The sequence below is a fragment of the Sardina pilchardus genome, chromosome 7 (assembly GCF_963854185.1).
Source record: "Sardina pilchardus chromosome 7, fSarPil1.1, whole genome shotgun sequence".
NCBI classification, from domain to species: domain Eukaryota; kingdom Metazoa; phylum Chordata; class Actinopteri; order Clupeiformes; family Clupeidae; genus Sardina; species Sardina pilchardus.
In genome coordinates this window covers 29,877,207-29,904,065 of record NC_085000.1, presented here as the reverse complement: position 1 = coordinate 29,904,065, position 26,859 = coordinate 29,877,207, and the positions used below count along the sequence as shown (strand labels likewise).

The following is a 26,859-nucleotide window of genomic DNA, read 5'->3' as shown; positions in this document are numbered from 1 at the left end:
TACTGAGGGGAGAGATAAAAGAGACTGAAGATGAGCAGAGATGATACAAAGCCAATGAGACCACCACAACAACAACCCAACTATCAACAGAGTGGGGAAGGGACATACTGTATGATAAAACAGCACTATGATAAAAACAGACAGGCCCCCTATTCCCACACAGCATGTCACTCCATATATAAGTTAAGTTAACCAGGGCTCTATAAGCAACCCAACAGGGTGCCTTCAAAGTGTTTCCATGCAGATAGAGTGAAAGAGGGAGCCAATGGGGAAAGATAGGCCAGTCGGAGAGAGGGAGGGGATAGTCCTCCTGTCCCTCCCCCTGTGCAAGGAGCCCCAGCTGGACCAGACAGCAGGGCAGCCCATGACCATGTGCAGTGGACAGGGAGCTACAGGGAGACCGGGGGCCCGTCAAAGCCCACTGCCACTTCATAGGGCCCCCAGCCAGGGGAGAGGATAGGAGCAGCAGCAGCAGCAGAGTCACCCGATCTGGACTCTGCCTGAATTCTGAGAATCATTCCTGTGTTCCAGATTGTCAGCCTAGTACTGATCAGATGGTGTTTAGAACTAATTGCTGATCATATGTGCTGCAATCCAAGGGAATGCTAAAAGAGAACGCAGAAAAACTAAATATCCTTGGTTGTTATACTGTGTCAAACGGTTGGTTTATCATTGGGTCGGTGGGCCTTTTAGAATCTAACCTCCCACCATTTATATATGGTGAGTAAAGTCTCAGTACAAAAGCACAGTACAAAGCATGCGACAGACAAGAGTTGTCTCTACTAGATGTGGTTTTAATTCAGCTTACAGTACATTCTACAGATGCACATGTTACATCACCTCGAAACAACATGATCATTTAATGCCTCCTCTTAAAAACGATATATTGGTCCTAAAAATATAGAAAGGAACAAATTTAAAGTCACAAAAACTGTACATTATTAAAAATTCACTAAACACCACATTTTGGTTGTTTTTTTATTAGCTTTTTCATTTTTGTAGAAAAAAAAAAAAAACAATGTCCCTTTCAGGTTGCAAGGAACACATACGGCATATATATGCACTTTCCTATTGATAAGGTGGAGTTCAGTGTAAGAAACTACATTTAAATAAAAGCCAGTTGTGTTATTTGGAGTCCTGCTTGACATGATCCCACAGGAAATTCAGTGACTTCAGTGCCAGGGTGTCGGTGCTACCAGAGTTAAGAACAACACAAAAGGAAAACCAGAAAGAAACAGCTGTGCACTCTCTCATAACATCACATTTACCTGTAGCTATGCGTTTTCAACAGTTATCAAGTCCTATCAGCCACGCTGTGTTAAGTTATCCATATAGCCTTTGGCCAATTCAAGTCCCGTTTTACTTCAAGTGGTCTATGCAACGTCTGAGAACTTGTATGAGGTTGTGTGGCCTTGGCCACAGACTGGTAACTGGGTACCCCAGATCCAACCGACCAGACGCAGCGTAGTCGGAGCACAATGGAAGAAATGTACAACTATTTTAATTGTTCCCAGTGAATGCATCTGAACAAGTGCGGTCTGGATACGTTCAACATTCAAAGCCAATTTCCACCAGAGCTGTACAACTAATGAGGCTTTATTTTGAGGCTGTTTCCGTCTGTGACGGCCCTGGAGAGTTAAGGTGTGAGAGCGAAAGAGAGCACACTTTAAAACAGTTCCGAACTTACGTACTGAGAACTAAGCAGCAGGACCGCTGCGACTGTCATAATTAAAACCAAACACTTCCAATGAAGGACAAATATCGCTGACACATAATTAAACTTTCTGTATTCCAAATGTATATACATAACCTTTCTTTTTTTTCTTTTTTTTGTTAACCAATATTGAATCAGTCTATTTCTCTTTTTGACAGACTATTGAACAAACTGGCAAAAGCTTGGGACAGGAGGGTTGGGATGAGGAGAGGGATGGGTTTGGTGGGGCAGGTTAGCTGCTACACAAGCTAGCAGTGCGAGCAAAAGGGAGGTTAAAAATCACAACCATTATTATCGCTTCAGTGCTGCTCATCAAGATCCTCTAACATGTGGTCACACAGTTTCTTCTGACGTGATTGCCATTGCCACAAAGACTATGATTAGCTAAAAGAGTTGGAAGGCGGTTATCAGTTAAGAGGAGGGAGAGAAAGCTTAGTGGGAGAGAGAACAGAAATAGGTTAACACCTCCAGTAGATGATAAAACAGCACTCTACACGAAGCAAGGGAAGGAGGGATGAGGAGAGGGAAGGGGAAGGGGTGGGTGCATTGCAGGTGTGCATGATCGAGGATATATAGTTTTAAAGGATAAATGCTCCTTTTAAAATCACTTTTACTGGCCATTTCATGAAATCACCTATACATCTCTACGGTGTGGTCTGTACAGAGTCACTACGAGCTATTGCTATTAAATAATCCCAGCTATTTTTAATCTTTATATGTATATAGAATATATAATAATAAAAAATATACTGAGGAGGGGAGGGGGACAAAACAGCCTCTAGTCATGGAGACAGTCACCACGTCGTGTGACAAGACGTGGAAGGCGCTCTGCCTGGTGAGAGACGCTGTGTAGAAAGAGGCCAGTTTCTCGTCCACTCGCTGGTCCAGGGGTGGGCAAGATACCCGAGGGTCCTGTCCACGAGGGGTTGTGTCAGAGAGACGATCCAACCGTAACGGAAAAACGCAGAGCTGGCAGGGGAGGAGGCCAGAACCGAAACAGTCCTCTGGTTCCAGACCAGGCCCTGCTTGTGAGGAGTCGTGGGAGTGAGTGCCTGTCTGTGTTGTTGTGAGAGGAACGTGTGGTGAACGGGGTGAGTAACGGGTGAATAAAATTTAAAAAACGAAAAATAAAAACGGAAGTTCCTCTCGAGGTGGATCTCTCTTCCTGTTTAGGCTTTGTTTTGCCGGCCTGTAAATGTCCCATGCTTGAGAACAACGATGATAAGAGGGAAAAACAAAACAAAACAAAACAAAAAAAAAGACAAGAACAGGATAAACGGAAGAAGAATAATGAACAAACTCTAAATATATCTGTACATTTATGTATACAAGGGTCTGGGAGGAAGCTCCAGTAGCAGTCTTGGGGAGGTATGGGAAATGTAGGCGACATCGACATGGGGGAGGGGCAAAACAAGGCCCTGCCCAGGATACAGCCAATCCTGGGATCTCATTTGTCCTTGTCTTTGTCCTTGGTCTGGTAGAACTCTGCCCAGCGGTTCTCGAAGAAGCGTCTCATGGAGTGTCCGGCTTTGCCGACTTCTGAAGTGTCCTCGTTGAAGAGCTCACAGTTGTTGAACACCAAATGGGCATCAGCAGCAAACTCCTCCACACTGCAGTACCTAAGGGCAGAACAGAGCAGAGGAAACTGGTCAGTCAAACCTGAGGAACAGAAACCCCACAAAACCAGCAGTTCACTCAGGAACTGACCTGCCCTTCATCTGGCACCAATCCTAGATCATCAATGAGGTCAAGTATAATAAATGATGACCTCTCGCACGGTCTCGAACATAATGTAACGTGCAAGGCCACAGATGTGTTTTCCACCGACAGAGAACTGGTTCCGTTCCCATACGCGGACTAACATTTGAACAACTCGGAGTATTTTGACCAAACAAAAACTGGTTCAGCATTTTTCTTCCGGAGCTGGAAGCAAAAAATATTTGTTTTTCCTGCTAACCGGAGTGGCCGTGTCATTCTACCAGTCAGAAGAGAATATTAAAAGCATGAGTTTTCCCTCCTTATCAACTGTTGCCATGAGTAGACAAAACTAGTCAACTACCACTACACTTCAGACGTTAACTAGCATTTCACACCGTTAATTTCTGCTGTTTTTACGGACAACTGTCATATCATCTTTCTGTTTAAGCATCTCATTAAATTATGTTTATGCATGCAGCAACCATTGTTGATGATGCATCTTTGGTCCGTTCAAAGCTAGTGGATATGCGATCTGGTTGGTCATGGCACCAAGGTTCAAAACATTCTAAACCCAACCAGTTCAACAACGTGTTCTGTCGGTCAAAAAACACCCACTGTAGAGCAATTCTCGATATCCCAATATCGTAATTTCCTCAATTTTATGGCTGCTGCACTCGGTAAAAACAAAACCACATGGTTGTATTTGTTCATTAAGAGCTTGACCGACAGGTAAAAGTGTTACAGCCTGAAGACAGCAAAATTGAGAGTGGCCCTACAAACTACTGACTACTGATTTTTTTTTAAATTCACTTAAGTTGATCCATGCATTTGTTTTCGCAGAGATGTCTCAAACTGGAAGTGGTCATGATGTGGAAAATATGTCCAACGTGTTGAACATACTGTAGTCATGTTGACATTCGCGCTCCCTTACCCTCCCTGCAGCAGTCTCTCCCTCATGGTCAGGAAGTCCATGGGGTTCTTGATGATGCGGCGGTATCCGGGCACCAGTCGCGGGTTCACTGGCTCCACGAATGGCCAGGCGTCCGCATGCGCCTCCATCTCCATCAGAATGATCCTGAAGGTCAGCAGGTCAAAAGTTAACGTCAGACATACAATCATATGCAACAGACATGGCTGAATATTGGTTTTAAATCACTTGCATCTCACTGGTCACTGCATAAAATGACTGGGGGTGAACTGATTGTGAGGCGTCCTTGTCTCGGAGCTGTACTCACTCGCAGTAGGTGAGGTCAGGCTGGTTGCGCGTGGTCATGCGCCGGCGCTTGCTGGGCGAGATTCCAGAGGTGCCGTTCGTGCTGCTGGCGGACGACGAGGGTCCGTCCTTCTGCCGCGTGCTCATGCCGGCCAACCGGCGGGGGCTTTCGTCCTCCTCGGAGCTGTCGCCCACGTAGGCGCCCAGGCGGCGCTTACGCCTGCGGGCGCGCTGCCTCGCCGAGCGCTGCGGCCGCATCTCGCCGTCGCCCATCTGGAGTCCGGCAGAAAAGGAAGAAACCGGTTGAGATGTTTGGATGGATGACGAAGAACAAGACAGCCAGAGTCACACATTAATCACATTCAAACATGGAACAGACTTGCTCTGGACTTCCAACCTGTAACTGCTCGCCATCACAACCACAATTAATCAATAGAGGACCGAAGCCTTGCTGTAACGTTGTCAAGGCAGCAATTCCAATGGATCTAAACAAGATCAATCTGTAACCATCGTGGTGACCATGGCAGTGGCTTTCTTAATCTATTAAAAATCTATAAATCTAATTATTTTACAACTTTTACATTTTTTATACACTGTAGGATCACATACTACAACATATATTCATACACAACCATATTTGTGACTACAGAGTTTTATTTTAGCATAGGTTTCCTCCGTAAAAAGAGACTGGCATACAACTTCACAGCATGAGGTTAAAATCCTTGTAAACTTGTAACAGCCTTCAGCAATTGAGAATACATAAAATATCCACTGGTATTTTGTTTCTTACTATTACACCTGAAAGCGAGTCGGACGTTTGTGGCTAAACGGCTGCCTAGCAAGTTAAACACATTTAAATGGCTATAGCCTACATTTAAAAACAATAAGAGGTGGAAACGATGCCAAAAGTCTAAATGCAATGCAGTCAATGCTACTTTGAAAGTTTGTTTAGATCCAGTGACACTGCAGTCATGGAAACTGAACGTCACACTTCAGTACTCTATTCAATCTCAATTCAAACTGCTGCAATCAACTGTCTACATGTGATTGAAGGGGGAGAGAGAGTTGTTGAACGGTGGGATTTACCTTGGCAACGCAGATGGGGCAGTACCAGTCTCCGTCAGGCACCTCTGTCACCTTGGGTCTGAGGCAGAACATGTGACAGCCACGGTCACAGCCGTCACAAAGCAGCAGGTACTCGTCATTGTCCCCTTTGCGACACACCTGACAGGTCTGAGATGGCACACAGACACAACAGGCAAGTGATGAGAAACGATGCGATGAAATAATGACCAACACTTGATTTTGAGTTATTACATTTCTCTTCAATTCCCCTACCACTTTGACAACTGATTTCTCCCAGGCAATGGCCCTCTCCAGCTGAATAATGCACAGCGAGAGCTGGGCAGCACTTCGGCAACGGTCAAGGCCCTGTCGCCACGTCCTCAGCCTTGGGGTGATCTCCATCTCCAAACTGCATCAGGACAGCGATAAGGAGGCAAAAGAGAGAGACAGATGAGTTGGCTGTAGCACATCACGCTTGTATTGAATCTCAGACTTACAGTATGTTAAGAGAACAGGAAGAGACCTAAAGCTATTCAGTATGAGTTTGAGAGATCCTGGACGAGCCCCCAAAGGTTCTGATCCGGGGGAACAGACTAAGAAGCTACCAGGGAATTTCATTGATTCAAAACATTTACTGCCCCACAAGGAAATGGATCTACAGGTTAAACTTCATGTATATCAACAATGTGTAACCACATAATATCAGCCTATAGCTGGACTAAGAACACCATGCTGATGTTATTGGCAAGAGCCACAATTGCCCATGGACTTATAATTGATGCGGTCTTTGTCTGTGTAAAGCACATTGAGAAGCCATTGTGCTGGATCACCATACACACTGTCCAGACAGATGCACTCAAATCTATCATATCCATGCGCAGAGGCGGACTTTACCATTAGTCAGGTTGGCAATTGCCTTGGGCCCCGAACAACCAGGGGCCCCATCAACACCTAACAATACATACATAATGAAACATAATACACTTATGGTTAAGCTTATTCTTTTCATCGTGAATAATCAATAATCATGCCATTCTGAAAAAGCATACCCTAGAATGGAATCAGAATGTCTATAATTCAATGAGACATTAGTAGCAATTAGCTGACTATTCTAGCTATCTAAAAGGCTGACGGTGGGCACTTGAGTGCTAAATTTAATACTAGGCCTATTTGCGTTTGATGGGCAGAGCTAGGGATTGGTCAACTGCCTGATCTGCCAGTGTTTGTGTGTACCAGGCATCCCACTCACCTGCCCACGTCCATGGGGACCTCCTCCCCCGGGGATGGAGTGAGAGGGGCCAGCTTCACCACCTCGGCCAGGTTCCACAGCGGCTCCTTCAGGTAGCGCCGCTCAATGTTGCGCTCCAGGTTGGCCAGCCTCAGGACGGCCAGATCCAGTGGGTTGTTGGGCACACGTAGGAGGTCGGACCACTCGCGCTTTGTCCTAACGATCCAGTCGTCCCGCGGGTCAACCTCATGGTCGTAGAACTCGAGATCTTCACGGGTGGAGTCTGGCTCTGGAACGGTGTATGGCTTAAGGGTGGAAGAGGAAGGAAGAAAGATTATTAGATAATTAATCTGCCTGATCTGATTAGGGAAATGGTTCATTGTATTATTACAGTATAAAAGCGTATTGTATCATTACAAATAATACAATTTGCATGCCTAACAGAACACACAGGACAGACTTGACCCATAATTAAAGAACACAAACTGAAACACCGGTAACCAATTAATACTTTGTGCAGTTTCTACTAGACACCAAAAGAGAGAAGAGAAAGAGAAATGACAAAGGCTTAATATCTCAGATCTACCGTTAGAGGTTACAAGGCTTAGATAAGGATTAAGTGTTGTCCATGGCCTCGTTACATTTCAAACATTGTCCTCAACATACAATATCAAGTATCAAAAATATCAAATGTGAAGTAAGTTCACAGAAATTCTTTATATAAATTGCCTTTTACCATGGACATCACAAAAGCCTTGTCCAGTGTAACATGCCTAGAGCAGGTTTTAATCTTGGACAATGTTTAGCTACTACACAAGACGGCTAGAAGGAGGAGGAGGAGGAGTGGAGTGGAAATGCAGAGAGGAGAAGGAATGGCTTGGAGGCAACTGGAGAGGAAGACTCCAACAAGGCAGTATGAATTTAGTGCAAATTAGGTTAAACTATGTAAAATGGTGTTGTGGGATTAAAAATGGGTGCTTGCAGTCAACCCTTGTTAGTGAAATCAGCCATGTTGGTTCAAATCCCTCCTTCCCTGGTTCCAGTGTCCCGCATACTGTACCTGAAATCCTGCCACAGGCTCCTCCGTGCTAGGCTCTGTGTCGCTCTTTCCACTCTGGGGAGCCATCTTTGGAATATAAATGGTGGAAATGTGATGTTGTGGTGTGTGTGTGCTGCAGCTGCACCAACAAGCTATACACCACCTCCTTCTGGTCATGCACCAGAAGTGCACCCATCAATTACACAAGCTTGGGAACGTTATGTACCCAAGGATTTCTTTCTCTTATTTACTCACCTGTGTGAATGATATGAATTAATACAATTTCTCCTAACCAAACTTTTAACAAATCATGCATTTACTTGATTTGTTATAATTCAGATCATCACTATAAGTTGACCTGATATATAAACTGACAGAGCAAGATACCTGCAGTTTTTTTGAGGGGAAGGGGACTCATAAAAACAGGACCAGATCTTTTAACTTAACGTTGAACTTGGTGACACGTGACAAGAGATGTTGGTGTGACATCAGTGAAAGAATGTACACAAAAACTTGACACTGTGTGCATCCCTGTAGTAGACTGCCCTCTCCTGGAGAGGCCCGCCTCACCTTCAGGTGGAGATCTGCTGCCGCCACGCGCTGCTCCAGGTCCTCCACCCACTGGAGGACGCTGATGTCAGTCTGCAGGGCTTTAGGCACCTCGGGCCAGGGCTGACTCAAAACGTCCAGCACAGAACTGCCCTGTTCTTGTGTATGCCTGAACACAGGGTCTGAGAGGAGGGACAAAAAAGGGGGGCTTGTAAGGGTGCACAGTCCAATCAAAGCATGATGACGCAATACATTCTATTCTGTACGCAATACATTCATTCTATGCTGTATACATTGCTGTAATTTCTTCACAACTCCCCCCAAAATTGTGTGGATACAAATCAGTAAAGATGTAGTAAACAATGAGGAACTGTGGAAGCGGCTACAAAGCGAATGTGAGGAGAGGGGAACGGCTCTTACCACTGCTGGGTCTCGAGCACACCTCGGACAGAAATTCCAGGTGCTTGGTCAGGTGCTTGTGCAGCACCTTCTCCCGGACACCACGAGGATGCAGGGCCTTCAGGACTTCAGAAAGCTCCTCTGGTGTCTTCACCCACCACCAGCCTTGAGCCATTTCTACACACACACACACAAACACAAACACACCTTAACATCAGCAAATTCAGCTCAAATAGCCAGAGATATTTGGTGAACTGCCGCAAAACTCTGGAGTTGGCTGAGAAAAGTAAAAAAAATGAAAATAAAAAATAAAAAAAACGGACCTTTCGGAATTGGCTTGGCCACCAGCTGGGTGAGGTACTTCTGCTCGATGTCACTGAAGAGCGTGGAGGGGGGTCTGCCGCGACGCTTGCCTGTGCTGGTGCAGTACGGCCTGCGAGCCGGGCTGCTGCCTCTCCTCCTCCGCCTGGTCGGCTTCTGCACCGGCGTGGAGCACGCTGGAGGAGTGGGGACCGAGCCGGGCAGCAGCGGGAGAAGCGCGGCCGGATCAGGAGTCTGGACCGCAGGCTGCGCGGGACTCTGTAACGGAGTCTAGAAAGGACAACCGAGACAGTTTCATAAGCCCCATTCACATATGCACCGACTAGCGACCAAGAAACGTTAAAGAAATTCAGCATTTACAGGCGAAATAAATAATAAAAAAAATTAATGGTGACGCATAATACTGTTCATGTTTTTGGGCAGGGCTAACCTGTGTGAGGGGGGTGGGGGCAGCCTGCTGAGAGGGGGAGGTTGGGGGAGCGTCCTTCAGCAGAGAGGTGGGAGAGGTGGCGTTGGGAGAGGGCAGACAGGGCTCGGACAGCGCCGTGGCGTCGCTGGGCGTCTTGGGCAGCAGCGGGAACCACTGGGCCTGCTTCTCCGTCAGCTCCTTCGCGGCTTCCTTCGACAGGCCGCCGTCCTCCGGGACCCTGCCTCCCGCCGCCACGGCTGCCAGCACTTCCGCGGCGGTGGCCGGGTCCTGGGCGCCAGCGACCTGGGCCTGGCTGAGCCACGCGGTGACCGCGGCCTGGGTGAGGTCGGTCTGGATGCCCGCCTTGGGCGCGTCGGCGGTGGCGGCGGCGGCGGCCGGGGGCTCCTCGCCGACCGACTTGCTGCTGCGGCGTCGCCGGCGGCACTTGGCGGTGCGCAGGTGGAGCTCCACCTCGGGCTTGATCTTGCGCGGGCGTCCGCGGCCCCGGGGGCTGCTGCTGCTCATCAGGGACGCCTCGCCGGGGAGCGGGTCCACCTCCGTCGGGGAGAGCCCGCTGCCGCTGCCCGAGGCTCGGGGGGAGCAGGAGCGCGGCGTGACCGCGGTGGCAGAAGGAGTGACGGGGGTGACGGGAGAGAGAGGCTCCTCGGATTTGACCTCCACCTTCACCTCCTTCTTCACGTAGACCATGGGCTCATCTGTGACTAGAATGTCACTGCACGAGTCTGCATGGAGGCACACACACACACACACGGCATTCAGAAACATGCATACATCACACATCACATGTTCAAAGCTACTTGACTGAGATTAAGTTCAAAACTTCTTAAGAGACAGGACTTCAAAAAAGAAAAAAAAAAAACTACTCAAAACTAGTTGGTGGAAGATTACCAATAATGCAGCTAAAATTAGGATTTCTACGAGAATAGAGAATATTCTCTTGTTTGGCATTGGCTGATTTACCCAAGATCTCCTCTGGTCCTTCCACCAGGATGGACCCCATGTGAGGCATCAGCCAGTACCGGCGCCGGTAGCGGTCCTGGCCCAGGGACACTGCCCGCAGGGAGTGAGACGCCTGCTGCAGCTTCTTGCGGAAAAACACTTGGCGCTGCAAAGACAAAGAACAACCCATTATGGTAAAAGAGCAGATGCCTCATGTTCAACCTGGCACTCCATCCTGATGCTTCATCTGGTAATTGTGTGTGTGTGTGTGTGTGTGTGTGTGTGTGTGTGTTCTATATTTATTTTCTTCACCTTGGTTAGCTTATCTATCTGTCTCTCCAGTTCTGGGATGCTGGCGTTGGTTGGGCTCTCAGCCTGTGGGTAAAAGCACACAGAGGAATGAGCATCCATCACACTTCTATCCCTGCAGCAAGGTTGCTCTTTGACTAACACCACGCCCAAACCCAGGTGACCCCTCTTGGTCAAGCCCTCCCTCCCTCCCTCCCTCTCTCCCCAAGCCTGCTGACCAGTGTGGGTCTCCTCTCCCTGTGGCCCTGTCGTACCTCGGTGAGTCTGGGCTCCTCCTTCACTCCTCCGCGTCCGTGCCGGCTGCTCCTCTCCAGCAGGGTGGTCTCCTCCAGGCTCTCCTCCTCGGCCGTCCCCGCCCGCGTGCTCCTCCTGCGGTCCTCTACGCACAGCTCCCCCTCGGAGCGACCTGTGCGACGCACCAGAGCCGCCTTCAATCTGACCACACACACACACACACACACACACAGCTTATGTCAAGCAACTGTTGGTTGACTCATGAATATCATTAATAACAGACTCTACAATTAGCAGTCATCACAGAATTAATGTAACATGTGCAAACCCTCTATTCCAGGGCTCTTCAATTAGCGGCCCGCGGGCCGGATCCGGCCCCCGAGATACTTTGTAGTGGCCCTTGAAGTGTTGGCTGATGTTATATATGAGCAAATCCTTATGATCGGTAGAGACGTAAATAGCTGGTGGAAAACACGATAACGGAGGTGCAGTGATAGGCTACACTGCGAGTAGCGCCTATAAATAATGTTCTGTGAGGTGCGTTGCCGTTGTAGGCTACTTTGTTACTGGATATTATACAAAGAGGTGCCTTGCTTCGTTTTTACGCAGCGTCACCAACATGTTGACGTGCGCCAAATCCAAGCTGTTTTCCTCAAAGCATGAAGCATTTTTGGTGCATGAAATCTCACCGGTAGTGTGCCTCTCCAGTCCAAGCAGATCCTCGCGAAAACATTCGCCACTCGTAATGTAGTTATTGGAGCAAATAGGAGTCGGTTTAAAAGTTGTTGCATGCTCTCACTCGCTCTGAAGTCCTGCAGCCACTGCACCTCAGCCAATTGCACGTAACGTTTTGACCGAGTTGAACATAAGTTACATCTTAGCTTAGTTTCAACGTAAATTGCCACTACGTTGGAGTATTATAAGCTACTAACATTTTAACGGGTTGCACCACGCAAATAGTTTCAGTGTGAAACTAATACACATCCATCGCCTTGATGTCAAGTCCACTGTAAGTAACATTGATTTGTGAACACGTTCATCCAATTTAAATGGTGGGAACGTTATGTATGTTGAGAAGAGTTACATATGCGACCGATTACGCACATTTAATTCATTTAAACACTGTTTGAAGCCTGTTTGTGCCCATTGGAAATTGTATGGACCTAGCAGTTACTGCGCAAAGCTCAGATTCCATTGCTGTTAATGTTATCACAGATTTCATATAGCCACAATGCAGATCCAGTGTTAGCTTTCCAATGCCTACCACTGGTAGTCTGGGCCTGTGGCAGAAATATTCCCAAAACACAAATACAACAAAATAACCACAGAATTATTGTGCTTTTACAAAATGCAACATATTAGCAACATAGATCCAGTGTCACCTTCCCAATGTTGGCCTACCACTGTGGTAGTCTGGGCCTGTGGCAGAAATATTCCCAAAACACAAATAACCACCAAAAAAACGATATTATCAGAGAATGCCTAATAAGGGACGGGCTCTGATATTATGCATTTACAAAATGCAACATTTGATCACCCATATTGGTGCTGTTGTAGTTTATTGTATCTAAATTTGTACGTATAATTACTCATATTTCAAGCGGTATTTCTCCGGCCCCTCTGTTGTGATACTTTTCATGAACTGGCCCCTATTACAAACTAATTGAATAGCCCTGCTCTATTCCATTCATAGCCCATTAGCAGATCACACAACACGGAAATATTATGGCCAAAAACAACACTGGGGAAACACACACACACTCAATCACCCTCTGGCTCACTTAAGATGCATGGACAGTTACAGTAAGAGCTTTCAGACAAACTTGCACATGAGGAGAGCAGAGGGAGTCATTCATCTAAAACACATTAAAGTCCTCTGAGATAAGCAAAGATGACTGAGGAGTACTCCACACGCACACACACACAGACACACACAGACACACACACACACTCTCTGAGGGTAGATCAGTAGCACATGTTTCAAAACTTACTTGCGTAGTTTACCCTCAATGATCCATTTGTTTTTCCTGTAGGTAGTCATATTCTCCAGTGTGTTGTCAATGTCCCTGTAAAAAATGAGAGTGGAGAAATGGCATCAGTAAGTCATGAGAAATCATGTCAACCCTCCTGTGAGAGGGAGTTTAACTCTGCATTAGGCAGACTCTAATCTGGAACCACCTCCTTCAAATCAAGCCTTGAGAGACACATTAACAAGCAAACTGACAACATGTCTGCAGAGAGAGAGAGAGAGAGAGAGAGAGAGAGAGAGAGAGAGAGAGAGAGAGAGAGAGAGAGAGAGAGAGAGAGAGAGAGAGAGAGAGAGAGAGAGAGAAAGAGAGAGAGAGAGAGAGAGAGCCGAACACTGACCTCGTGACGGTGTTGCTGGCGTTCAGCTCTTCCACCATGAAGGCCAAGATGGCGGCCTTCACGTCTGGTTTGAGAGCCTGGAATGTCTTGGTGCGGAGGGTGTTGCAGACCTCGAGCTCGAAGCCGTGGGACTCCAGAAAGATCCGCAGGCACTCCGACACGGTGCTGTAGCTCAGCTCCAGATCCACCAGCTTCTCCCCCAGGATCTTCACAGACTGGAGACAGACAGCAAAAGTTGCACAAAAACACGGTGTTAAGGAAGTGATGGAAAACCAAGAAGCAGAATAATGTTATGATCCGTCTACTGCACCTTATATTCAGCATCCATAAAACAAACGCAGTGACATAATGTTGATATTTTCGTGAGAACAACGTACCTGATAAAAGGACGACAGGCCTGGGTCATGCAGCGCGGCTTCCACCAGCTTGATGAGCAGGTCCATGACCTCGCCCTGGCTCTCCCCCACGCCCAGCAAGCCCTCCTGCAGGGTGCTGAGGCTGGGCACGTCCTGGGGGATCTGCAGACCCAGCACCTTCCCGTAGCTGTGCAGGAACTCCACCACAGTCAGGCAGTGGGAGAAGGCCCGGCCCGACAGCACCACTCCAGGGATGCGGGACAGCTCGGGGAAAGGCTGCTCGCAGCGGAGTGGGAAATGGGGGGGAAGACGAGAATTAGGACATGTTGCACATTCTTTTCATCTCCAGCTGGGGGAAGAGGGAAAGCTATGCCCTAAAAATGTCCATCAGACAAACTTCACTTGCATTCCTCCTCCTCAGTTTAAGAAAAAGCGGTAGCACCATTATATCAGTAATAGAGGCAACGTACTGTATGTGCTGTGTCTGGTTCAGTGGTGGAGAATGTCTCTGTGTGTGTGTGTGTGTGTGTGTGTGTGTGTGTGTGTGTGTGTGTGGGTGGAGGCGGATATGAGTGACCTGTCGTCGCTGCACTACACGGTTGCCTAAACAGGTAGGACAGGTGGTGTCTGACTGTGTGAAACATGTATCCCATTATCTCATGAGAAGGGTAGGGCACCTAAACTGTTCTGATATGGCATTGGTGCCACTTCAGGAGCTGTCAAAGAGGCTATGGAACCATCTCTGCACGTTATTGCTAACTAATCTGCTCTATTAGCACATAGTTGCAGTTAAAATGCGTACTAGCACTGAATCGAAACACTCGGTGTTGAAGCATTTGAGGACACACTGGATAAACTTGAAAGCAGAGTCCCTCGACGTTAGATTAGGCTGCAATTGCCGCAGTCCATGACCAGCATATGGCCTGGCATTAACATTTAAAGTTATGGCAAGCCATCTGCACTGGATAAACTTAAAAGCAGTTGAAAGTTTGAAATTGTGTGCGCATCCAGGACAAGCCATTTTTACATTTAAACAATTTAACAATTTCATGTTCAAATTTGTCACACACATTTCAAAGCAATTTCATGCGTTCGACCAATTCATCCCCGGCATCATCTCAAAAGTATCGATTTAGCACTGGCATTGGATGAAACCCAAACGATACCCAACCCTACTCGAGAGACTGGACTGTCTTATGGCGTGACACTAGCGCCCCCACCTGGTGGTCGGAGATGCACATGTCCTCGGTGGGCTTCTTGAGCTCATCGATGATCTGCTGCTGCCTCTTCCTCTCCTCCAGCCTCCTCTGGGCCTGTGCTCGCCGATCTGCCTGTCGCTTGGCCGTCAGCGCCGCCTGGGCTTGGGCCTGAGCCTCCGCCTGGGCCTGCGCCTGAGCCTCGGCCTGGGCTTTGGCCAGCGCCTTGGCCTGACTCCGAGCGCTCACCACCCTCTTCACCTGCCCGGCCTTCTCCAGCTCCTCGGGGGTCAGCACGCGCCTCTTGCGACCAGGCTTCTTGGGCACGGCGGCAGGCGGGGGGGTCTGCTGGTCGGTAGGCTGCTGGGACTGAGGTTGCCCGGGCTGGGCTGGTTTCTCCTCGTCTTGGGGTTGGTCCTTTCCCTCCTTGGTTTTCTCGATCTGGGATTCAAATTGAGAAGGCGTTAGTCAGTGTGGAGGAGACAACTCTGTTAAAGTTTATGACTTATGGAGAAAGTACATAATTTATATGATCACATAGGCGATTCTTTGAGTATATTGGCCGGCTAAAAGTAAAAAGTTGTCTAAAAGGTCTCAAAGCAACAAAATGAGGCAAACAAGACTGCATCCACCACTGAAATGTAGGACTGTTAGAAGTTGAAAAGTGAAACTTTAGCCATTTTTATTCATTGTCTCCACCCTATATCTCTTTGAGAGACTGAGACAGGTCTGGTCTCGTTCATACCTTAGCTTTTTTGACCAGTTGTCTTAAAACCTTGTTCTTGGCATCTTCCTTGCGCTTGAGTCTTGCCTAAAATATGAAGACAAACAGGTTAAGAATTATTATCAGTAGTGTAAATGCAGGTTATGTAGATGTGACATGCTAAGCAGGATGACCATACCTTTCTCTTCATTTTTTTCTTGATCTTGACCAGTTTCTCCTTGTCCTCATCAGTAAGTACTTCTAAAAATTGGTCAAGGATTCTTAGTTATTGAACATAAATAATTTTTTTAAAAGAAAAAAGTTAATTTATTTATATATATATATATATATATATATATATATATATATATATATATATACACACATACATACATACACACACACACACACACACACACACACATACACACATACACACAGTCATACACACATAATCACCATTGTGACCTTTGCCCTAGCCAGAGATCATACTCCCATTGCCCCCGATGCTCACACTCACACTCACACTCACACTCACACTCACACTCACACTCACACTCACACTCACACTCACACTCACACTCACACTCACACTCACACTCACACTCACACTCACACTCACACTCACACTCACCTTTCGCCTGCAGTCTCTTCAGCATCCTGGCGTCCACTTTGCTCAGCAGGTCCACCGCGTTGGTCTTGGGCGGTCGGCCGGGCCGGCGGCCCGGGGTGCCTTTGGCCCTTCTGACCCGGGCTCGCGGCTTCTCCTTGTCTGGGTTGGGAGGGCGGCCACGCCTGCCAGTGATGGCCATGATCATGGACGGCACTTCTTCATTGGCTAGCAGGAACCACTTCAACCCCTGGGGGAGGACATGGGGAATCAAACAGGTTACAAGCTGAACTGAGGTGCGTTCAAGTTCACCGAACATAGGCGAACATAAGCGAACGTTTGCTAACGTTCGCCAACAGTATTCCGTTAGCCCTGAGTTTTTGGCGAACGTTTGCTAACAATCGCAAACAGTCTGAGGAGGTGGTGCGCCGCGAACATACAGTGGAACTGGATGTGAGTTTGACGAACGCAACAATGCAATTACTGTTAAAATGGAATGTTAACACCAAATCGTTCAAATTTAACAGTTCAAAGAAAACATGTTCATCACGAACGTTTGCCTATGTTTGCGAATTTGAACGCACCTCTGGCTTCACCTGTGAAGGGGGCCCCGAAGCCACCATGTTTAAGGTAGTTTATTGTGCATGACGCAAAAAAATTTAAATGTCAGAGAGACCCCTTATCATTTTGATCCCATGACAAGCAAAGCGACACTACACCAAACAAGTCCTACTCAAAACTCAATGAAACACACACACACACACACACACACTATCCAGATATGGCCTCACTGACCTCAGGTGAATCACGCTCCTCGTAGAAGTCTCCCACAGGCATGCGTGGGCTGAAGCTGAAGTGCTCTCTGGTCACAACCCCACACTCATGCCTTCGGAGGTACTGTAGGAGGAAGAGCCACACGGTGTCAGACACAAAGACAACCTCGCCATTACGACTGGTAGAAACCCTATTCTGCTCGATTTAGTAGTCTTAACCAACTAACCCTCATTTCAGCTCATTTCTGCTGATTGAGCCCATCATTTCCAAATGTTTTTATTTATTTATATATATTGACTCCTTAAGAGAAACATGTATTGTTTGGCGTAGAAAACACCAAATCAGTGATGTACGCAGTGGTCTCTTCACCTTGATGATTTCAGGGAACTGCTTCATTCTTCTCCCACAGGGACTGTAGTACCAGGTCTCACCCTTCAGGCGGTCCTCAAGCTTCTTGACACGGACCTCCCTCTTCCACCTGACACACACAGACACACACACACACAGACACACACACACACACACAGAGAGCAAGATCGCCAGTCAGCATCTCGCAGATCACAGTGCCGTCCGCAGTGGAGCTCCACTGCACTTAATTCAGCAGAGTGACGGGCAAAGCCTCAGGAAGAAAGCGCTGAGATCAGCACCAAGACGAGCTCAGAAGTCTGGAGGAATCGCAACAGCGATAGGTGGGGCAGGGAACACCGCCGTTTGAGAGAGATGTGGAGGACACTTACCCGTGCAGAAGAGGAAAGTGGACCTGCTCCTCTGTGGCAATCCTCCTCTTTGGAGTGTCTCCTGCAGGCCAGAAACAAGCACTCGTGAATAATAGTGCACAAACAGAAACAATGCACCATGCATGTTCATACAGTGTGTGTGAGTGAGTGAGTGAGTGAGTGAGTGAGTGAGAGTCAGAGAGAGAGAGAGAGAGAGAGAGAGAGAGAGAGAGAGAGAGAGAGAGAGAGAAGTGTGTGTGTGTGTGTGTGGGTTGGTGAGGGGGTGGTCAATCTGCCAGGCTGTACCTGTCGTGGAGCCCTCTCCATCATCCTCGTTGTCCTGCTCAGCTTTGGGCGTGTCTGCTGGCTTGGCTTTGGCCTTCGCCGCTTTGGGCGTCTTCGCTGCTCCGTCCGTGGCCTTGGGCTCCCGGGGCTTCCTGGGCTTCCTGGGCTTCTTGGGCTTGGCTGGCGGAGTCTGACCACTCTCCAGGCCGGGCTCTCCATCGGTCTTGGTTGGAGAGGCGGTTGCCGTGGCAGCGGCAGCGCCGGCAGCAGGTGCAGGCTGCTTGGGCTTCCTGGGCTTCCTGGTCTTCTTGGGCTTGGCAGGAGTGGCTCCATCGGCCGCCGGGGTCTGGTCAGCAGCTGTGTTACCGGCGTCCGGCGAGCTTAGGAGTGGGGTCACCTCTGTAGTGGCGGCTGCGCCAGATGCGTCGTCTTTGGAGAGCTTGCGTTTCTTCCTTGTTCCAGCAGGTTCTTTGTCCTCGTTCTTCTTCCTCTTCCGCTTCGGCTTCTCCTTCTCCTCTTTGGGGGCCTTTGCAGGGGTCTTCTTCTGAGAGGCCTGGGTCGCTGGAGAGCCTGGGAGAATGGCCGCACACAAGAATTACTACGAGACTCAGAACCTCATATAGTTGCACTATGACACATATGTACCATACAACACAAAGGATTTGTAAAGTTTATGCATATTATCCTCATGCCAACCAAGCCAAGAAGAAGGAGACATCAGTGACTGAAAGTGATTAATGATGCGCACTAATTTATGTGCCAAACAGTAGTCTGGGTAGCCTGCTGAGAGAGCATGAAATCTCAGAATGACAAATGTAATTCCCACCAGTTACGATGCTGTTAACAACCTCTACAGCAGTGTTTCCCAACCTTTTTTCCTTGACGCCTACTAACACCCAGCCTAGCACAACCTGAAGGTTGCTTACGCAAGTCCAGAGGTTGAGGTAATAAATAGCTGTGTGAATTTAAATGTGGAACAAAAATATGTTTTAATTTGGATTATACAGAGTTTTGATTATCCAATTGGGCGTGTTATTGGGATTTTATACATTTAATGAGCTCAAATATCATTTTGGCAATCTCACAACCTCAGCCCTGGCAACAACTGTGCGGACCCCCTGCCATCTCTGGTGGCCCCTATTGGGGTCCCCAAACCCCAGGTTGGGAACCACTGCTCTACAGTGTAATAACAAGAGACCAACCAAACCAAACCAACCATGCAAAATGCTTTACTAGTAGTGAGGACCACAACACCCAAACAAGTCAGGAGTGGATAGTGCTGTTCCCCAGTATCCTCTACAATTTAAAAACATGACAAGAACTGAGATGCAAAATGCTGTACTATTAAGGACACCAAAGAGTCAGGAGCGTCCGAGTGGACAGTGCTGTTACCCTGCTTTGCAGCAGCTTTGCCTCTCTTGGCAGCAGGCTTCTGTGGAGGGGGTGTTGTTGTTGCCACGGTGACGGCCGAGGTGGACAGGGGCAGTGGTTTGGCTGCTAGTTCCGCAGGGCTGGGGTCTGCCGCCACCGCCGCTGCTGTGGCCGTTGCTGTTGCCGCCACTACCGTCTCCTGCCAGCCCTCATCAGCGCTCACTGGGGTGCCAGCTGTGCCAGGCATGAGCGCAGCAGCAGCGGAGGCGCCAGGACCGTCTGGAGCGTCACGCCCATCGCCGCTCGCCTCCACAGCCTTCTCCTGACTCTCGTTGCACTCCTCAGGGGCTGCAAGAGGACAGCGTGACATTGAGCATGTGTGAGGACACAGGACAGCCTTCCTTTCCCCCCCCCCCCATTTTTAAGCATGAGTATGATCATTTCCTAACTCTCATCCAAATATGATGCTGATGGAAAAATATAGCAAAGGCATAAACAAAGGAATTGACAGAGGAATAAAGTAGGCGATGGTTAAGGAGATGATGTAGAATTGTACAATTCAGATTGTAAAGATACACAGTGGTCTAGAGGTTTGAGCTCTACTTGTAATGTGGTTTGTCTTTTGGTAACTTACAGATAGGGCTAAACATAAAATCCACAAAAAAAAAAAAGAAAACAGTATGAAAAAAAAAAAACATTTGACAAACTGCGGAGGCAAAATCATAAAATAAATTAAAAAATAAAATAAATCATGCAATAAAAAGAAAGAAATAGTTAACCAGTACAGCCAATCGACCATCTGGCACAAACATCACCGCACCAGATGTGCACACCCAACCCTTCCCAGTTCTTTGAGGCACTCACCTTTACTGGGCAGTCCCGAGAGGTCGTGGTTGTCCACTGACATGAGTGAGGTATCATTCTGTGAGTCATCACTCACGGAGTCCTTCAGGCAAGAGCGGTCATCCTCTGTGCCAGACTCCCTGTTGCTCAGACAGCTGTCCATGGTCTCGTCAACCTGAGACGAGTCGCAATCCTCCTGGGTGTCGTCAGCCGGCACGTGCCTGGAGTCCTCCGCGGCCGAGTCCTCTGTAAACATGGAGGGTTCGTCCGTGCACGAGGTGTCAGCCGTCGAGTCATCGAACGTGTCCTCCATGACACTGGTGTCCTCGGCGCGGGAGCTTTCGAGGCGCGTTGACTCAGCCACGGAGGTGTAGTCCAGAGACTCGGTGTCGTAAGTGTCGTAAGTGTCATCAAGTGAATCGAACTTCCTTGGGGTGTCATGATCTTTTGCCGCTACAGGGGCCGTCCCTGCCTCGGGGAGAGTGTTCTTGGCCGGGCTATCGACCTTGTGGGCCGACCTCTCAGTAGCGACATCGCCAAGGCCTTCGTGAGACTTGGAGCGCGGAGACGGGGTGGAGTCCGACTTTGAAAAGCTGCTGACAGCGACGTCCTCATCGGGCGGAGGAGCGCTCACCTCCTTTTCGCTGGCAGCTTGGCAAGAGGAGCTCTTGCCAGCGTTGCTGGAGTCCTGCTGGGCCGACCCTTGCGAGGCTTGCCCGGCGGCCTGAGGAGGGGAGGAGGCGGCGGCCTCGGTGGCCGGAGGCGGCAGCGAGACGCTCGGAGCGGACCCCGCCTGAGAGGGCGTGGGGACAGCAGGCAGTCCGGAGACAGGCTGAGGAGGCGGAGGAGGCGGCGGCATGGAGCCGCCCGGAGGAGCGGTGGCGGCCTGAGTCGGTGCGGAGACGGCGGGGAGCGCCGAGACCGTCTTGGGAGGTGCGGCGGCTCCGGGGGGAGGCGCGCCGGGAGCAGGAAGAGACACTGAGGCGGCCTGAGGGGCGGCGCTCACCGCGGGGGGAGAGGAGGCCGCGGCAGGAGGCACGGAGGCGGCACGGTGGGGAGCAGCAGCCGCCGGAGGAGGAGGAGGGGGCGGCGTGGAGACGGGGGCCGTGGCGGAGGGCGCCGTGACGGGCGCGCCGGCAGCAGGAGCGTGCCCGGAAACGAGCGCATCAGGAAGAGACTTGGCCGCCTGAGACGACGACGACGATGACATCTGGGGTGAAGGGACGCCGGCCTTCGCAGGTGACGTGGACAACGGCGATGACGCAGGGGCCTCTGGGGGAGACCAAGAGGTCGCAGACGCGGCCGAGGGAAGAGCAGGAGCCATCGCAGGAGGCGCAGATGCCGGGGAGAGAGGCTTTGACAGCTCTCCTAGCTTGGGGGTTTGAGCCACCTTCGAGGGCGAAGACACAGGGGAGTGAGGCTTTGCCTCCTGATGTTTGGGGGGTTGGACCATCTGAGGAGGTACGTAGGCCACCTGAGAGTGCGGCGAGGCCGGCACAGGAGGCGCACTCGTCCATAGAGGAGGTGCAGACGTGGCTGGGGCAGACGGGTGGGTCGCGGAAAGGACCGGCGAGGGCGAACTCACCGCAGGAGGAGGTGCAGGAACCGGAGCCGGAGCCGGCCTTGAGACGAGGGTCATCAGAGGGGGAGGACCCGGCATGAGCTCCGGCGGTCCCCCTCCCATGGAGGAAGGCGACATGCCACCAGGCATGGGCCTCAGGCCCTGGACCATCAGCGGGGGAGAGGAGAGCATGGGCGCAGGAGCAGACACGGGGCTCCCGTGAGGACTCTTCGCCCCGACCTGAGGAGGCGCAGACGCGGAGGTGGACGAGGAGGAAGAGGAGGGCGGGGGATCCGAGGCGCTCATGTGATGCACGGACACCACAGGAGGAGGAGGGGGAGGCCCTGACGGAGCCTGACGCGGCGGCGTGGACAGGAGCGGAGGAGGCGCAGACACGGCCGAGTGCATGGCCTCCCTCATGGGTCCTCCCATGTCGTGCCGCTGCTTGTGGTGCGGCTCCACGTCCATCGCCCCGTGCGGCACGCGCTGGCAGTATTCACTGGTGGGCACCAAGAGGTGGCCCGAGGGCCGGGCTGGGTATCCCTCGGCTTTGGGAAGCCGCTGGGCAGCAGATGCACGCTCCACCCCGTTGTAGCCTTTGTCCACCTCTTTGTACGCTTCACCGAGACGCCCTTGGGGAGCACAGGAGAACGAGAGAATTAATCATGGATGACCCCATACACAGAAGACGGATGATTATGTCCTCCTGCCAGATTACGTCTGTAATTTACTCCTTCGGTGTGAAAGACGGAGGACTATGCACGAGAAAAGACATCTGACTGCTTAAATTACTCACTCACTTGACCAATGATGGTTTGAAATATTCCATTAAAGCAAACACATTTTTTTGTTGTTGTTGGGAGGGGGGGGGGCAGTATAGTTTCATAGTGTAAATGCAGTCTAGTGTGTGACAGGAGGACAGGGTCACAAAATATGTAAGGGTCCGACCTGCACACAATACACATGCATTTTCACGACACACACACACACACACACACACACACACACACAAACTTTGGATTTTCACATCCGCCTCACAGGTCGCAAGATATGAATTACAAAAATGACCGATTAGAAATGATAATACACAACACACAGTGTAATCACCTTGCATGACTGAAGGCAGTGGCACACTGCTTCCCAGGGGGCTGTCCCGGCTCTGCGGGGAGCCACCGTCAGGTATAGCCGAGGGAGACATCATGGGTACCTGCATGGGAAGGGGGCTGCCCGAGGCGCCACGGCCCAAGTGGTGGTGCTGAGGACTCCCCCTGGGTGGGGTGAAGTTCTGGGACGTGGGAGGCATCATCTGAGACGGTGGCTGGGGGGCGTGCTGGGGGGATGGGAGTGGTTGGTGTTGCTGGGCCGGGTGCTGTGGAGAGGGAAGGGTCTGGTGTTGGGAAACGTGTTGTGGTGAGGGCATGGTCTGGTGCTGAGAAACGTGTTGGGGAGAGGGCATGGTCTGGTGCTGGGAAACGTGTTGAGGAGAGGGCATGGTCTGGTGCTGGGGTGGGTGTTGGGGAGAGGGCATGGTCTGATGTTGCGGTGGGTGTTGTGGTGAGGGTAAGGTTTGGTGCTGGGGCGGGTGTTGGGGCTGGGGCGAGGCTAGTTGTTGGTGCTGGGGTGGGTGTTGGGGCTGGGGCGATGCCAGCTGTTGGTGCGTGGATGGGTGTTGGGGCTGGGGCGAGGGTAGGGGCTGATGCTGAGACGGGTGCTGGGGCTGAGGTGAAGGAAGAGGCGGGTGCTGGGGTGGGTGCTGAGGCTGATGCTGGTAGTAGGGCATCCCGTTGGGCACCATGCCGTAGTGCTGCTGTTGCTGCGCGTGGTGGTGGGCATGCGGGTGGTGCGGGTGTGGATGATGGGGGTGGTGGTGCGTGGGAGGCCCTTGGTGTGTCATAGCTGATTGCTGGTGGTGCTGGGCGGGCGACAAGCCTGGGTGCACCTGGCTCTGGTAGCCTCCATACACACTATGGGAGTTGTAGCCCATTGCCATGGATGCACCTCCCTGTTGCTGTGTTGGGGTTGGCCTGTTCCAGTACTGTCCAGCCCCCAGGCTAACGTTAGGCGCCCCACCCACAGGACTCTGGTGGGAGGCCCCCATGGCCCCATTGACCTGATACTGTCCGTGGCTCTGGAAGTGGTGCTGGTTCTGTTGCAGGACCCCTGGGGAGCCCTGCTTTTGGTGCATGCCGTGTGGGGGCCCTGACGACATGGCTGGGCTGTATTGGGGCTGGCCCCACAGGTAGTCGTAGGTCATGCTGCCCTGGTGGTGGTGGTTGCTCATGTGTGGGTACGATGACGAGGTGGGGTGTGGGCCAGGTTGGCTGGTCCCAATTGCAGTAGTGATGCCATTCACATTCATGTCGCCGTTTATATCTGCATGGATATTAACAGATGATTAGAAACACAGAGGAGAGAACAGAGCAGAAAGCATTCAGTGCATTACATTTTCTAAAACAGGACTGAAACAAATGTAAGCAAATGTGCAGAGAAACAACAAAAATTCAATAACACAAACAGCTCAACGTGGTGATGAACACACTGCCACTACTCACTTTTCCCTTGCTGGGGGAAGCTCATGGAGGACCCATTAGTATAGAGAGACTCCCCTGAGGAAAGCTTCAGTCCTGAGTTTGCAGACACAGACGAGTGTGGGCCATAGTTAAAATGATTATTTGCTTCCATCTGCATGGAACAGAAAGAAACATAAGAACATAGTGTGCACCTTTCATGCTCACCAAGGCAAGTGATATTCCAAAGAGTGTAATTTTGGAGACGATGTAAACAATGGATGTTATCTTCCCCACTAAAATTCCATTTATCAAGAGAATATACGCTCTCTTCATTTCTGCAATTCTAAAATGTTTTTGTTCATCTTTGCTTTTAACGTCAACCACAGTAAGAAAGAAAAACAAAACTTAACACGCACAAGGGAAATGGAAACTGAATTGATGAGAGCTTGGACGTAACTTGACTAACACCCAAACAACACCAACACCCTCGTTTAAACAAATATCACGGCAATCGAACTCTGGCATAAATAGCATTACTTTACCATAAAAACGGCAATCACTTACGATAAAAGTAATTACAAACAGAAGATAGCAAGAGTGCGCAACCGAATGCTGGATTATGATGACACGCTGTGGCCGACATCACAAACATTTCACTCCCACAACTCTTCCCTAAAATGTCGCAGATAACGCGGATGGGATGCCCTACCGTGTTTATAATGGACACAACAAGATCTCCTGCAGCTGACCACACAGCCAAACAGGCGATGTTTTTATTTACAAGAAACGTTATTGTGGCGTGGACCGTTGGAAACATGAAAGAAAAGAATAACGATCGTACATGATGTTCAGATAACCGAATATTAATACATCAACATTTCCTTGGTTGATTTCCGTCCGTGCTACGGCTTGATACATCATTAGCACTTCAGCTAACCCAACCGCAAAAATAACACATCCCGCTAGCTACAGCCAGGCAAGTGAGCAGGTTTCAAGCGTAAACATTTGCTTTAATTTCTGAAGCTGCAGTTAAGTAACGTATAGGACCTACAAATAAAATGTACAGTAGTCTCGAGTCCTACTTATGATATCAATAATGCCGTCTTAATAACATTGGCGAGCTACTTGCCACCAAGAAAGAAAGAAAAATGGTTAGCAAACATGCTAACCAATACATGTGACCATGCGCTCAGCTTACGCGAGTTCCCTACCTAACCATCTCCTTATAATACGGGATAGCCAACATCCAGTAAAGGGAACAGCCAATATACACCTCAACCATTCTGCCTATCTTTGACCGAATAGGTCCTTACATTCCCAACGAATACCAGAAAGTATAATAATCAAACAAAAACACTAAACAATACAAATGTATTCCTTAATCTGTCTGTTCAGTAGAACTTACTCACCAACTTCTTCCAATGAAAAAGATTAGCTAGCTACGGCGCTAGCCAACACTGGACCCATTTATCGCAGCTAACGTTAGCTACAAACGCTCGACAAAAAGAAAACAAAAAAGCCTCTGCTAGCCATCTGGCTCTATACAAACGGGGGTCCTAAGAAGAACTGTGACTTGACAAATGAAAGGGTTCGTTTGGTTATGGAAGAGACGCTAAAACGCCACCGCAACTCTTGAAATAAATATTTCAATATGTAACGTTACTAACAATCCGACAGATTAGCGAGCTAATGTTAATGCTCATTTAATAACGTCATTTCCAACTGGGCCTATTTAGCAACACCACAGTTAGCATTACTGGTTTGTTATCTTAAAATGCTTTCGGAAACAGTACAGTTCAACCAGAAATTTCCACCACATAGAATACAATACAATAAATATTTGGATTATTAATACTAATAAACAAACATTCACGAGGTGCTTCATTATGCGAGCCCTCGTTAGATAACGTCAAATCCAAGGTTATTTAAATAATTAAAGAAGTTAAACGTACAGATAATCAAGCTAGCTAATGTGCAGCGCCCGCGTATCTAACCTTAACATCACGCGTTTCATCTAAAACCAGACTGTCAGAAAGTTATATTTTAATTGACGACACGACATATCAGCCTTAACGTCTCATCAGATTGATGTTTATTATGTTTATTTTATGGGATGCTCTTCTTTTGTTGATAAATTCACATTGTTTTCCCGTTGCACTGTGAAGGGAATATCTGAAGCAGCATCCTTCTCACGCATACACACACACATACACACATACTCAAAACTTCTCCAGCAAAAATGAAATTGTATCTGCCTAACCTTGTTATCCTTGGATATCAAAGGCACTGAAGCCTCTGACACTCCGACTGAAGAAATATATGGTTGAAGATGGTGCAGGCGATGTAAATAGTAAACAGGTCTTCGCTAACCTTTGGGTCTCAAATTAGCAAACATGGCTGGTGTGTTTGAGCGCAGCCATGATCACAGA

At 49.3% G+C, this 26,859-nt stretch overlaps 1 protein-coding gene across 2 annotated transcripts; it reads right to left on the bottom strand.

The window, feature by feature from the left end:
• Positions 1 to 773: 773 nt before the first annotated feature.
• On the bottom strand, positions 774 to 26,859 carry baz2a (bromodomain adjacent to zinc finger domain, 2A). 2 transcript variants are annotated; one of them, XM_062541734.1, is made up of 30 exons: positions 26,691 to 26,859; positions 24,473 to 24,602; positions 23,028 to 24,293; positions 20,381 to 22,552; positions 19,538 to 19,864; positions 18,167 to 18,715; positions 17,882 to 17,942; positions 17,514 to 17,622; positions 17,166 to 17,267; positions 16,395 to 16,620; positions 15,960 to 16,021; positions 15,803 to 15,868; positions 15,082 to 15,498; positions 13,883 to 14,137; positions 13,506 to 13,720; positions 13,130 to 13,204; positions 11,159 to 11,339; positions 10,908 to 10,970; positions 10,617 to 10,761; positions 9,657 to 10,378; positions 9,229 to 9,496; positions 8,927 to 9,082; positions 8,528 to 8,688; positions 7,979 to 8,044; positions 6,940 to 7,223; positions 5,964 to 6,099; positions 5,712 to 5,858; positions 4,648 to 4,898; positions 4,344 to 4,487; positions 774 to 3,333 (listed from the first exon to the last, which is right to left on the bottom strand). In XM_062541734.1, the coding sequence occupies exons 2-30, from the start codon at positions 24,600 to 24,602 to the stop codon at positions 3,162 to 3,164; spliced, it is 8,928 nt and encodes a 2,975-aa protein (XP_062397718.1). In that variant the 5' UTR covers positions 26,691 to 26,859; the 3' UTR covers positions 774 to 3,161. The 2 variants fall into 2 exon arrangements, with proteins under 2 accessions (XP_062397718.1, XP_062397717.1); XM_062541733.1 differs by lacking the exon at positions 26,691 to 26,859 and having other exon boundaries at positions 24,473 to 24,608.